The 15304-nt window shown below is 37.8% G+C and overlaps 2 protein-coding genes across 3 annotated transcripts; both read left to right on the plus strand.

The window, feature by feature from the left end:
- The first annotated feature begins 369 nt into the window (after nt 1-369).
- LOC117324850 (keratin-associated protein 21-1-like) lies at nt 370-879 on the plus strand. The gene has a single exon (XM_033880678.1). It carries the CDS (start codon nt 370-372, stop codon nt 877-879), a length of 510 nt encoding a protein of 169 aa, XP_033736569.1.
- Nucleotides 880-1281: 402 nt separating this feature from the next.
- LOC117325012 lies at nt 1282-11618 on the plus strand. 2 transcript variants are annotated; one of them, XM_033880886.1, is made up of 4 exons: nt 1282-1387; nt 5024-5150; nt 6668-7454; nt 8332-11618. In XM_033880886.1, the coding sequence occupies exons 3-4, from the start codon at nt 7313-7315 to the stop codon at nt 9144-9146; spliced, it is 957 nt and encodes a 318-aa protein (XP_033736777.1). In that variant the 5' UTR covers nt 1282-1387; nt 5024-5150; nt 6668-7312; the 3' UTR covers nt 9147-11618. The 2 variants fall into 2 exon arrangements, with proteins under 2 accessions (XP_033736777.1, XP_033736778.1); XM_033880887.1 differs by lacking the exons at nt 1282-1387; nt 5024-5150 and having other exon boundaries at nt 6106-7454.
- Nucleotides 11619-15304: the final 3686 nt, after the last annotated feature.

Genomic DNA, 15304 nt, shown 5'->3' on the forward strand with positions numbered 1-15304 from the left:
ATGACTGCGGATGGACAAACGGACAAGACAAGGGACATACTGTGGATGGACAAACGAACAAGACGAGGGACATAACTGTGGATGGACAAACGGAAAACCCAAAGGACATAACTGTGGATGGACAAACGGACAACCCAAAGAACATAACTGTGGATGGACAAACGGACAACCCAAAGAACATAACTGTGGATGGACAAACGGACAAGACAAGGGACATAACCGTGGATGGACAAACAGTCAAGACAAGGGACATAACTGTGGATGGACAAACGGATAACCCAAAGGACATAACTGTGGATGGACAAACGGACAACCCAAAGGACATAACTGTGGATGGACAAACGGACAACCCAAAGGAAATAACTGTGGATGGACAAACGGACAACCAAAGGACATAACTCTGGATGGACAAACGGACAAGACAAGGGACATAACTGTGGATGGACAAACGGACAACCCAAAGGACATAACTGTGGATGGACAAACGGACAACCCAAAGGACATAACTGTGGATGGACAAACGGACAACCAAAAGGACATAACTGTGGATGGACAAACGGACAACCCAAAGGACATAACTGTGGATGGACAAACGGACAACCCAAAGGAAATAACTGTGGATGGACAAACGGACAAGACAAGGGACATATCTGTGGATGGACAAACAGTCAAGACAATGGACATAACTGTGGATGGATAAATGGACAAAACAAGGGACATAACTGTGGATGGACAAACGGACAACCCACAGGACATAACTATGGATGGACAAACGGACAGACAAGGGACATACCTGTGGATAGACGTGCGGACAAGACAAGGGGCATAACTGTGGATGGACAAACGGACAAGCCAAAGGACATAACTGTGGATGGATAAACGGACAGACAAGGGACATACCTGTGGATAGACGAACAGTTAACACAGATGGAGCTGACCGTGACCCTTATTTTAGGTAAAGTCCTTGGCGTTTTTATCTTGAAGGCCCCTCATCTTTTTTGCCTTAATACATCGTAAATGTTAAAATAAATGAATATGTTTATATTTGTTATAATTTGGCACATATTGAGTACTGGCATTTAATCACAAAAATGCTCTTTCTTTTGACAGTATATGCCTTTGTGTTGTTTCTTGGCAAGTGTAGCATAGTATTTCCATTGCGTTATTTGTCACATGTTAAACTCGAGTGTAAAAGGTCCTTTGGCTCTGACGTAGTTGATATATCCATAAAAGGTGTGTTTATCGGGATAGGACCACGTGATTTACAGCATCTAATTAGCTGTCGTGAACGCCACCACTATAAAAGAAGCGAAGAGTGTGACTGCAAGTATTTTCTTTGAGTACCAAGATGAACTCGAATTTCTCTCAAAATGCGACGGTGAACCAGGTAAGCGATGTGTTTTATATATATTATTATATTCTTCATGGCGTTTACAAACAGTAATAATATTCAGAGAACAGTTCACAATTCTATCCGCCTTCGCTGTAATGTATTAGAAAATATCAACATTTATTGCTAGAATAAGCCATTTCAAGAAAACTATTAGGGTAACATTTTTATATCATTTCAGTTTCAGTGACGTTTTGTGTAATTCGGTCTGGTAAAACTTTACACATTTCATTTATCACAGTGATACGTTTCTTTACTCTCAATCCTGCCATCTCTCACAGCTATACGTTTTCTTTTGCTCCCCTAACAATCCTGCCATTGCCCACAGCCAAACGGTTTTTCCCCTATTCCTGCCATTTCTCACAGCCATACACGTTTCTTTGCCCCCAATACTGCCATATATCACAGCCATACGTTTCTCATCCCCCCCCCTCCTGCCATCTCTAACAGCAATACGTCCCCCCATACTGCCTTCTCTCACAGCCATACGTTTCTTCTCTCTCTCCCCCCCCCCCCCCCCCCCCCCCCCCCCCATCCTGCCATCTAGCCTGGGGAATTTTCCAGCTGCGTTATTTTTAGCATGAAGAGGTCTACCCTCTCAAAGGTCCTTATGAGGAAAACAGAAAATTGACCAATGAAAATTAAGCAAACACTCAAGCCATATTACAATATCTGATGTTTCATTGTTAATACAAATCGAGGTAAGCTCTGACTGATGTTACATTGTAAATAAAGGTCGAGGCTATTTTTTTTTTTTTTTTTTTTTTGCTATCTTACCTTGAAAATCCGGAAATTTATAATCCCAACCCCTTTTTTTTAATAAAAAAATGTTAACTCCTTCATAATGAATGTACAAGTTATAGTATACATTGATAGGAAGCAAATATGTGCGCTCTTATACGCTGACGATCTAGTTATACAAGCCGGGAATGAAAGTGACCTTCAAATACTCCTGGATGGTCTTCGTTAATGATTTTATATCTTGCGTGGTACATTTTAGGACAACAACAACTCCACAGACTATGACGACATTAACAGGTGGTTACACTACACTGGCTTTATGGTTTTATAACATTGTCGGAGCGTCTAACTATAATGCAACTGTTAAATGTGTAGCAAACTGCAAATAATATATGGCACTAGGATTACCAGGGCGAACAGTAGGGCATTCGGTGGTCTACCCTATAAAACATATACCAAACTGTATGACGCTACTATGGAGCTGCAATATGAGGTACTCGACAACGAACTTATAACGCTGTTGTACAGAACAGGGCATGTCCGTACTTTTTAGCTTAGGACGGTAAGCACAAAATGCTGTTGTGAACGGAGATATGGGTTGGACTCCGGTATTTGTACGTCAATAAAAGTTATTCATAGAAAATGGGATTGACTTTTAAATAGCGTTTCGTTTAACATTTATTAATGTATGCATATCATCGAAGTTTCCGTCATTATAAAAACTATGCATATTCTGTATGCGAGAGCAAGGGTCATTAGATATGTCCATATATGATAACTAAAGAACTTGTATGGGCAGGTAAACAGAGAGGGTGTATACGTTTATAAATAAATGAAATTGGGATGTATATAGAGACATCAGGCAACCACCAAGCAAAGGGTTGATGGATTAACTTACCGTTATGCCAGAAACCCATGTCCAGACGTGATTGGTACGGACTGTGTTGAAGGAAACGACAACATGGGTTCGGATGCGCTTCAAACCCTAGAAGTACAGATGCCTCGGCATCAGAAAGAGAAAGATAGCACAGCAGTTCCAGCTGTCCAATGAGAGACGATTCCATCGATAGTTGGTAACCCAATCAAATGCCTTGGGAAATGGTACGATGGTAACCTCCGCGTCACCAGCAGCATCATGCGACTAGAGCAGCAAACATCAGAGGGGATGAGGAGTATCGACAAGATGGGACGACCTGGCAAGTTCAAGGCCAGGATATTCCAGCATGGCCTGCTCCCCTGGCTGACCTGGCCACAGTTGCTATACGAGATGGGTGTAACTAAGTAGAAGGCTTAGAGAGAATCATCAAGGCATTTACGGCGTTTGCTGAGGGTGCCACTCTCTTTCTCTAGCATAGGATTGTATAGAAGAAAGTCCAAGCTACAATTGATAATCATCTCGCTAATAGAGAAGTACAAGGTAGGGAAAAACCAGACTCATCATGACACTGAAGACTTCAAAAGATGAGAACATCAGGCAGGCAGGCAGACGTTCATATAAGGGCAAGGATGGAAGTTGTCGGCAAGCAGGGCTGTTGGCGTAGAAAGCAGATATGGTTGGGGCAGTATGTCAGGGAAGACAGGGTCTAGAAACAGCGCACAGACAATCATGGAGAAGGGCAGATGAGATACCTAGGAACGGTATTTGACTGGAAGGATATCTGGCGGTATCAACCACCGCAACTGAAATTCCTGCTACGGTCAGTCTATGATGTTCTACTATCACCAGTAACTCTCCTTGGATGGGCATTGGTACCCGACCCAGAATGTGTGATCCTTGGCAAGAGAGGGAAGTTGAACCATGTGCTAACAAGCTGTAAGACGGCATTGACACAAGGCCGTTACACATGGCAACATGATGGATTCCGGGAGCTTGCAGAAATCCTAGAAAGAGAAAGTATCTACACGGAAATAATATTTTCCGAAGTCCAGACATATCTTAGGCCAGAGGTCGTGCTGTGATCTAAGGGAAAGAAAAGGATACTACTAGTAGTACCGACTGTGCCATTGGAATAGAGGCGTGTGCAAGCAAACGAGAGGAATCGTGCAAAGTATAAGGACTTGTTGGCGAAGTGTAGGGAGCAGAGATGGCAAACATTGAACTGTGGAACTGTTCCCTTTGGAGGCTAGAAGCTGGGGTTTTCCTGCACAGTCAGTGTGGAAGACGCTCAGCGTGCTGGGAGGGAACAGGCATGGAAAGGCGAAGAGCAGTACTCTTTTGTAACTTTTATATAGTGTATTATAACGTTTTCACAAAAATAGATATTTTAGATAAGCTCTCTGAATTCTGTTGTTTCTGATTATATACCAATTATAAACTAGGTCATTTTATCCAAATCAAAGGATTGACATTGAAATACCTGTTTTTATGTTTCTGTAACTATCCTTTAATAAATATACCACATTAAAATATTTGTGGAGAGGTTCATCATTGATTACAAACCGTTTCGTTATTTCTCAAATCTTTCTCGGCACAACTGTACTGAGACATCTTAAGTTTCGATTCCTTGTCGTTTAAATATGAACAGCATCATTTAACACGTTCGTGAGGAGAAGGCCCGTTCTCTACCGACAGGTCAGTATCATGAATGAAATGTCCGAGGCAGTTTAACTTTAGTTTATCTTGTTGTTGAAATAAAGAGTTTCGCATCACGAAGCAAGAATGATGGTAACTATTATGTTGTGATTCCTCCAATGTAACAGCCGTATTGACAAGCGTTTGTGCACATATACACACATATTTTAACATTAAAAACGCAGTCTTTCTACAAAGGAATCACACATAGTCATACAAACACAGATAAAATATCTCTCGAATAGGAGAAAATTTCCCCAAGAACCAACGTCTGTGCCTATTTGTGTTACATTAAAACGACTGTTTGTTTTTCATTGTAGCTGTGGTGTAATCAGCTTTGGGCTTATGTTTTCGCACTCTCCCTACTACTGTGCGTGTTCCTGCTGACCATTGGAAACTTGCTAGTGATCATCGAGATTCACAGGAGGACAGTACGAAGTCTCACATGTATGACAAACCATGTAGCCTATGACATCAGATATGACAGCTCCCAGCAAGCCCTGTGGCATTATATAAGTTGTGACAGTTCTCGCCTAGTTGTGATAGTTCCCACCTTATCAGTCATTCAGTGTGACAGTTCCTTCCTAGTCTACGTCATCAGTTGTGATAATTCACACCATGTCTGCCTTACTTACGTCATTAGTTGTGATAGCTCCCATCTAGTCTACGTCATCAGTTGTGATTAATCATACCTTATCTGTCATTAGTTGTGATAGTTCCCATCTTGTCGACGTAATCAGCTGTGATAATTCCGACCTAGTCCACGTCATCAGTTGTGATAGGTCCCACCTTGTCTACGTCATCAGTTGTGATAGTTCCCACCTTGTCTACGTCATCAGTTGTGATAGTTCCCACCTTGTCTACGTCATCAGTTGTGATAGTTCCCACCTTGTCTACGTCATCAGTTGTGATAGTTCCCATCTAGTCTACGTCATCAGTTGTGATAGTTCCCATCTAGTCTTCGTCATCAGTTGTGATAGTTCCCATCTAGTCTACGTCATCAGTTGTGATAGTTCCCATCTAGTCTACGTCATCAGTTGTGATAGTTCCCATCTAGTCTACGTCATCAGTTGTGATAGTTCCCACCTAATACACGTCATCAGTTATCTTAGTTCCCACCTCGTCCAAGTCATCAGATGTGATATTTCTAACCTGGTCTGTCATCATTTGCGATATTTCCTGCCTTGTCTGTTATCAGTTATGCTATTTCCAGCCTTGTTCCCATCTTATCGGCCTTTCGTTGTGAAAGCTCCCATCTAGTTTACGACATCAGTTGTGATAGTTCCAACCTTGTCTGTTATCAGTTGTGATAGTTCCCACCTAGTCGACGTAATCAGCTGTGATAATTCCGATCTAGTCCACGTCATCAGTTATCTTAGTTCCCACCTTGTCTACGTCATCAGTTGTGATAGTTCCCACCTTGTCTACGTCATCAGTTGTGATAGTTCCCACCTTGTCTACGTCATCAGTTGTGATAGTTCCCACCTTGTCGACGTAATCAGTTGTGATAGTTCCCACCTTGTCTACGACATCAGTTGTGATAGTTCCCACCTTGTCTACGTCATCAGTTGTGATAGTTCCCACCTATTTCACGTCATCACTTGTGACAGTGTTAATCGGTTATGACAGATCACACCTAATGCATGTCGCCGGAATGATTAGTTCAGAAATAGTACGTTAACATACTAGTAGTGATATAAGATGCTTATAAGACAACAATGTAAATACGTCTCATTATTAAATGTATATATTAGATTACCAAACAAGTCATTGATATTATTTAGCAACCGATGTTTTGTGTACCAATATTGGACTAATATCTTGTATTAACCCTATCCATAGATGGAGACATCACTAGATGTAGGTTTTATAGATAAACGAGGAACAGTCGATTTATTCTTATTCTTTAGCCTAAAAGACGTATCTATGAATAATATTACTTTATTTCTGTTTTATATACCCAGTTGACCTACTCACCCAGATGTTACTATGTGATATATTACTGGTGGTGCTGATACAGTTGGTTGTTGCGACGTCCCTGATTACCAAATTCTGGGATCTTGGTGACACCTTCTGTTTAAGCCTAGGAATGGCTATCGAGATCGTCAGTATGCTGTCCTGCTTCCTGAGGATGGTGTTGGCATTCGAGAGGAGAGTATCTTTACAGAATAAGCGTTACTTTATTGATGTTTTTATCATGCCAATGATAGGAGTTTAGTCTAGCAGTTTTTACATAAATTACTTTATATCTATCACATTGTATCTACTCACACAAAACATACAACAGACAAGACAAACATTCATACAACATATTCAAACTTGCCCAGCCACGAACGCAAACAATACAGCCCCATCACACTCCTACCATTGTCAACTAGTGTTTTCGTTTTGAGGTTAAAACGGCTGGACCAGTTGTACCATTTGGACCAGTGTTGTTCGTTTATGAAATAATACGGACCAGGTGATTTAATATTGTTTCAGACGAGCCTTGACAAAACTTCCCAGGTCTGTAATAGCATCTACAGGTCTGTCAAGGTAGATAATATTTAAAAACTGATGAACAGGTTTGTCCGTATAAACGACAGACACCCGGGTTACATTAACACAACATGAATGTTTCGTATATGATTGGAATTTTTTGTATTACAAGTGCTTTCTATTTTAGACTTTCCATGGTGGTGAGGAAGCGAGGAATGAAAATCTCTCGCGGAACTGGACTAGCAGTCTCCATAATATTCTTAGGCATTGCTGGTAGGTAGGCTAGATTATATAGCGTTTTATCTAAGGAGTATGAAAACATTCTCGATTAGTCTATTAGCATATTCTTTTTATATAACATGGACAGTTTACATGGCTTGGAATGGTTTGAACATAAAATACTGTATTGAGAAGTATCCAGTAGTGTTGTATACTGTATCTAAGGAATATCAAGTAATGTTGTTTACGGTACATAAAAAGTATCCAGAGGTGTTTTGTATTGTATATAAGGAGTATCCAGTAGTGTTGTTTACGGTACATAAAAAGTATCCAGAGGTGTTTTGTATTGTATATAAGGAGTATCCAGTAGTGTTGTATACTGTATATAAGGAGTATCCAGTAGTGTTGTATACTGTATCTAAGGAATATCCAGTAGTGTTGTATACTGTATATAAGGAGTATCCAGTAGTGTTGTGTACTGTATCTAAGGAATATCCAGTAGTGTTGTTTACGGTACATAAAAAGTATCCAGAGGTGGTTTGTATTGTATATAAGGAGTATCTAGTAGTGTTGTGTAAGGTATATAAGGAGTATCTAGTAGTGTTGTATACTGTATATAAGGATTATCCAGTAGTGTTGTATACTGTATATATGGATTATCCAGTAGTGTTGTATACTGTATATAAGGAGTATCCAATAGTGTTGTATGCTACATATAAGGAGTATCCAATAGTGTTGTATGCTACATATAAGGAGTATCCAGTAGTGTTGTGAACTGTATCTAAAAAGTATCCAGAAATGTTCAGAACAAATAAATCCACAAGTAGTGTTTAAAGTTTGGTAATGTTCACGACTTCACAAGTGCGAGCTTTTTTCACAGTGCCCTATATTAATGATAGCTTTAACAACATTGTATTGTTTTGTGTTTCAGTCCTTATTGCATTGTTTCCTAAAGATCAAAGACATGCCTCCCAAGATAACTCCCCGCATATCGACGGATTTCAATCCTGTTACCTCAGTGGAGAATGGCTACCCGTTGGTACCAATCTGGCGGTCATGTCAGTACCTTGTATCATCATCATCATTGTTTCTCTGATGTCATTGCACAATCGCTCATTATGTAGTGGGGGTTTTGTCGTCCCTACAGAATTAAGTTTCACTCGAAATTCTGTATCTGTCTCACCAAGAAGGATGATGTATGTGGAATCTACATCAGCAAACGTCATCGACCAATCCTGTAATGCCAGCATATCTATATATGAGATGAGGACAACGTCACTACTTCCGGTGATAAATACAGCTATCACTATAATAGTCATCATACGTCTATTCCTCATTGTCGCCGCACGTCATGTCCAGAGTGATGAAACTTTCCAAACGGCAGTACTGGTATGTTTCATCATACAATGTATGGTGCAGACAGTGCTCCTACTTGCTACCAGTTTTCGTTCCAGAAAAGCTATTCAAAAGTCCCTGCACTTGAAATCACTATCATCTAATGAACCAGAAGAATCCGTTCCAAAATGCCAGCCAGTTACATTGATTCCGAGGGACAATTTTACATACATGCCAGAGTTCCTTAAGCGGTCATCCGATGTAGATATCCTAGTGGAACAGACCAGGGATTACAGTAGATGGGCAAAACGAGTGTCATTGCCTCACGTCTCAGTGACATCGTCCATCTATCTCGATATCGACAGGACCAATGCTACGGCTAGAAGGCGAATGACAATAACTGTAATGTGATGAGCTAATTTGTGTTGATCGCAAGAATTAGAGAAAACAAGAAATTCTTATATTTGTACAAAAATGGCAATGACACTGTAATCGTATTCAAAATCAGAACATACATGTATAGCTACATGCGGCACATACGTACTGTTTCATTTCCTGAATTTGACAGTTTATGTTTGAACTATCCAGATGACAATTGACAATTTGAAAAAAACAACGACAGCTTCTTCTAACTAACGTCAAATATATCTTCGGTGTCGCGCGGCATTAGGAGCACAGCATCGGCGAGCAAACATAGATGATTGATTTTCTTCTTACTTGAAAGTGAATCCTCATAGAGGCGATATACGAGACATTTGCATAGAGCAGTTTTGGCTGGATAGAATACAAATGAAATCAGAAAGTATTGGTGTATTTCAACCCCACATATGCTTGAGGCTATAGATATGGACCTATTTATTGTTTTGCGTTTTTACAATGTTTGCCTACATCTATTTTTCATTATCAGAAATCAGGCTGTTCAAATCAGCGTTCATCCATGGTCCATCTACCAGTCGTCTGCTCTTAAATATTTAAGTGTTATTTCTCCGAAACTAACAGGGGAATCACTCCGATCTCTACATGTATATAACATGGATTATAATTTAGATATAGTAAAAAATCTCATTTGTGTGTTGCATTTTCAATATCATCCAAAAACGACTTTATACATGGCTTATGTGTAATTGATATAAATGTATTTTGATGTAAAATGCTGTCTATAGATGTATTTTGGATAAAGATGTGTAGGTATGTACATCCCTACGTAGGTATTGGTATTACTATAGCTATCCATTTTTACTGGAATACTTGTATATAAAGTATTTATCTAGTCAGGATACCTAGGTATCTGATCAATGCCAGTAGATATAGCATGAAGAAAATAGAGGAAGGAAGACACTTTGATTGTTACAACAAATTTAGTCGTACTACATGTATATTATATGTATATATATATATGGTGGTATTTTATTTGTTGACATTTCGCCAAGATATCAACATCAATAGGTGCCTGACACCTGCCCGATCACTTGGCTTTGTCTATGTGTAGGAGTCTTTTACATTACTCGATAGAGCTTGAGACATAATTAATATGTAATAATGAAGATATAACGGTCACCAAAACAGGAGCATTACGCGAGTGAGTAGATTTACAGAATAGGAGGGTTTGGAGAGAACATGCAGGTGGAATCATATTACATATTTATATAGGATAGTATACGTTATTGTTTTAATTAGTATGATTACAATCGTATAGTTATCTGATTGTATTATTAACTGTGGACTGGTTATTTAGATTTGCTGTTGTATGACCATGTGCTATTATTGTGTTTTGTCAGTTAGTTTGTAAGGTGACAAGATGGTGGATTTATATCAGTTCAAATGACTAGTTGCATTGCACATTAGCATGTTTTGGCTATGTATTTTCTAAATGTTTTTTTTTTAACCTAACTGTAATTTTTGCAGTAACTTCTTTGCATCGAATAAGGTAGATCCCATAAACGCTTTGACATTCACATTCTTTCTTTTAAAAAACAAAGATATCATATTTGGATTGCTTCTCCTGCCGATATACCGCCATTATTATCAACCAAAAGGTTGACTGACTAGAGGGAAATGGCTATTCATCTGGAAAGCAGTCTTTTATGGCTGCTATCTTCTGTCATAGCTACCATGCGATGTACCTAATTCTAATATAGTGTTTGGGAGAATTGAGAGGCGTCTGTGACATGTCACTTCATGTCTGAGAATGCTTGAAGATCATTTTCGACATCACTTCTGGGAAGTTTTACTCTTATTTTGCTTCGTTTATTCTTGATTTTGAGTAATTGTGTTCTCAATATGATAATAGAACTTTGATATAGGCTTAAGCCTGATGTTCAATCCAGTTGTTTATCAATAAAATATTTTTGAATGAAAATAATACATCTTAGCATGATATATATCATAATTATCTGGTACTTCAGACATCGGGCACGTGACTCGGACTAGGTTCGGTTCTGCGGAATGGGTGGCCTGTTTATAACTTATGAACAAAATATTTAGGAAGGAACTGGGTATTTTAGCTCACCTGGCCTGTGTGTTTATTAAACGATGCTGCCTCCGTCGTCTTTCCGTCGTCCGTCAGTCATGAAAGAGTTCGAGTTCGTGGATTTAGGGCAAAATTTGTCTGAAACATCCTTCGGTAAAAAGGAATAAATTCAGTATAAACGGCGGAGTCGGGTGGGGAGGGGGTGCAATAACAGATATATAGTGAATGATCTAAAATCCTTCTTCTTCAGCAAAGAAAGGATTTTGTTCCATATTATCCTTGGGTAAAGAGTAATCAATTTTGTTTAAACTTCGGATTGAAGTTAACAGAACTAACTAGAGGTCAAGGTCAATGGTAATGATAAGGGTAAAAAATGTATTTTTACTGGTAAACATTTTATTATGTCACTATGAATCAAAGTTGGTCAGAATTAAAGAGTCAACTTTCCGAAGACCAAAGTCACTAAAATAAAGGTCACTGGCGTTGATCCATAGGTCAAAGGAGGAAGGAAACAAGAATCACATTAATGCATACTTTGCTTTTGAAGAGGGAATGTAAAATGTCAAATGTAACCTCAGCGATATGGGCAGATGGAATAGGAACGATAAATTTAGTCAAAGGAAAAAGCAGACTGAAAGACATGGAACTGATAGGCAGGTCACAAAATGGGAAAAGTAGACAGAAAGACATGGTACTGATAGGCAGGTCACAAAATGGGAAAAGTAGACAGGAAGACATGGTACTGATAGGCAGGTCACAAAATGGGAAAAGTAGACAGGAAGACATGGTACTGATAGGCAGGTCACAAAATGGGAAAAGTAGACTGAAAGACATGGTACTGATAGGCAGGTCACAAAATGGGAAAAGGAGACTGAAAAGACATGGAACTGATAGGCAGGTCACAAAATGGGAAAAGTAGACAGAAAGACATGGTACTGATAGGCAGGTCACAAAATGGGAACAGTAGACTGAAAGACTGGTCTGATAGGCATGTCACAAAATGGGAAAAGGAGACTGAAAAACATGGTACTGATAGGCAGGTCACAAAATGGGAAAAGTAGACAGGAAGACATGGTACTGATAGGCAGGTCACAAAATGGGAAAAGGAGACTGAAAGACATGGTACTGATAGGCAGGTCACAAAATGGGAAAAGTAGACAGGAAGACATGGTACTGATAGGCAGGTCACAAAATGGGAAAAGTAGACTGAAAGACATGGAACTGATAGGCAGGTCACAAAATAGGAAAAGTAGAAGAAAGACATGGTACTGATAGGCAGGTCACAAAATGGGAAAAGTATTTGTAATATGAGTGCTTTGCCATAATTACCAAAAAATCAAAGTGAGCGTTACAGGCCCGATGATCTAATATTGTTTTTGTTTATTGTGAGTTGTAATAAATTGTTGAAAGATATTTTATTATGACTTTGCATTACATTTCATTTTGAAAAATGCATTTGGAATCTGAAAACATAAGCGTAGCATGAACCCCGCATTTATCGCACTACATAAGCAGGGATGTGAATATATCTAACAAATGTATCATCGAATTTTGAAGGCCACTAAAGAAATTGACATTAATCACGTTATCGAAATTAATTCATATCTAAAAGAATGAGTACTCAATATACCTGATGGAAGAAATAATGTCGACAAGTGTGAGCAAACAAATAATGATAGTAATCTGTTATAACAAAACAATATATCCGTATCAAAGCTGTTCACATATTACAAGTTTAAAATATATGAATAACAAACTAATTTTCACGTCAATCTCATGAAAAGTACTCGAATGCACTTGAAGCATTACACAACTAGATTCGCGTCTTATCGCACTTTAAACATCACACCAATAATACTGGTAAATATCCGCGAGCCCTTTATCGTATTAGTGATTTATTGTTTTATTTACCAAAGTTACAAAATTACATAGATAGTAGAAAACTCTGGCTTAACTTAAGCTTAACATTTGTTATAACATATATGTCCTTCATCTGATTCTACTTTTTCTCAAATACTAATGTAAGTGATATACCTATATGATAAATATCACACCTCTGTAATTAGTCTGGTTATCAGTACAAACTTTTATACAAATGATACAAATGAAAACAGCAATTCGTCCAAGAAAATCAAGCCTATAAAATGTAATTAGATAATTGAGTAAGACTCGCAATAGAATATTCATAACATCAAGTCAAATTTCATTCTTAATATTATCTTCACTATACATTTTTTATAGATTTCCATGAACGTATATTTGAACACATCAAATATCTCCAATTCTGCCAATGGTACACCTGGATCTTTCTCTCACTCCTTGCTTCTAAGATACAGATGGAATTGGTTGTCGACATTTAAGAACATATTCATCCTTATGTCTTGTATCTTTGAAATACTTGTTCATTTGTTGTTTACGCATTCGTGGTGGTTGTGAGGTCACCAGGATGTTTGTCATAGTATAACGCTCCTAAAGCGGATAGCTGAGTGGGTTGTCGCCCACACTATGTATCCAAACGCCTATCCCTGATAGTTCCTGGAGAGGCGCGCGTAAACACCTTTGTAGAATATGAGAAACGAAGTTCAAGTTCGTAGGGCCTTTCGATAGAGAGCTTGAACATAACAAATGAAAATACACATATGTGATATGAATATACTTTAGATGTACAATGTACATACATTTTCTACAAAAGGACAATTTTGTACTAAATTTAGAAAACCGATTATAATCGATAATCGATCGGCTTCGAGTTTCCGATTATCGATTTTGAAAGTGAAACCGATTCCCATCACTGATAATAATCAATGGAGGGAACAGTCAACTGAATTTTCTCTTTTTGTGTAACAGTTGATTTGGCTATCAGAGGGACACATTAAAAATATGACAACCCGTTATGTTACAAATATGTAAAAAAAAGTTTGTGTTTCAAATATTTTGAAATGTATTTGAATAAATTATTTATTACTCAAAGAAGTTACTGTGACTCAAATGCAGGAGCATTACCCATTTGCGGAGTTTTCCCACCTGTACCATAAACCAATATTGGTTGGATGTCAATCTTATTTGTTTAATCAAATCATTTTTACGCTGTACACGTGATATTTTATATATACATTTGACACTGTAATAAAACAAAAACTGACCTTTGATTTTTTTTCATCTATTTATTTATTTAATATATCAATTATAAATTATGCTATCTTATATACTATATTTTCATTACATTCTTTTGTCAAGTTTGTTTTTCCATTATCAACTGAAGGCAAGTATTTGTCATGTTTAACAAAGAAGTTTGATTTTGGTACACGAAGGTAAATAAGCAAGGGTTGCCAGAAGACAACAAAGCTGGCCGACCGGGTTGAAATTCGGAATTACATATACTTTTTTAAAACTAGGTCAAAGACCACTGTCAACAGGTTTGCAAATGCAGTACCAATGGAAAGATCTTGACACAAAGAACACATATGTCAAATTCCTAAGCTGTATACTCATAAGAATTTAATACATTATTTTAACAAACTTAAACCTGTGTTACTACTCAGACGGTATAGTAATATTCTCCATGAACTTTGTCCCGGCGAGTTAAAAACCATCTTCATCTAATCAGAGTATAATTATAATTATTGCTAGTTTTTAAAAATCTGTGATTATTTAGAATGACAGTGATTTGCATTTCTTCATTATATCATTTATTTGCTATGTTGATTCATATCTGAAATATGTTAAACATTTGCAGTGTTATAGTTTTAAGCTTAAAGAAATATCATTTATATGTAAAGCCTTAAACAAATAACTTCTCATATATTTTGTTTCATTCCATTAGTAAGTTTATGATTAATAATTAAAATAAATACACAAACATCAACATCAATATCTATTTTTTAAATAATATTAGTATATTGTACCATACAGCTAGTATATATAGTAATATAGAATCAGAGAATGTCTGGTCATGAAAAAGTTACCACAGTCAAACTTATAATTAATGTCCAGACAACAAATGAAAGCGATTTCCGTTCATCAATTATCCTTTGGTCCCTGCTACTGGTAAACATAAATGATGATGGGATTTCTTTTTGTCCTCATTCTCATCTAAATA

The sequence above is a fragment of the Pecten maximus genome, chromosome 4 (assembly GCF_902652985.1).
Source record: "Pecten maximus chromosome 4, xPecMax1.1, whole genome shotgun sequence".
NCBI lineage: Eukaryota > Metazoa > Mollusca > Bivalvia > Pectinida > Pectinidae > Pecten > Pecten maximus.

What these genes read in the sequence shown, in the direction of transcription:
- LOC117324850 (XM_033880678.1), top strand. Translation starts at nt 370, where the DNA reads ATGGACAAACGGACAACCAAAGGACATAACTCTGGATGGACAAACGGA.
- LOC117325012 (XM_033880886.1), top strand. Translation starts at nt 7,313, where the DNA reads ATGAATGTTTCGTATATGATTGGAATTTTTTGTATTACAAGTGCTTTC. An exon ending in AATATTCTTAGGCATTGCTG is followed by an intron (nt 7,455 to 8,331) that starts GTAGGTAGGCTA and finishes TTTGTGTTTCAG; the next exon opens with TCCTTATTGCATTGTTTCCT.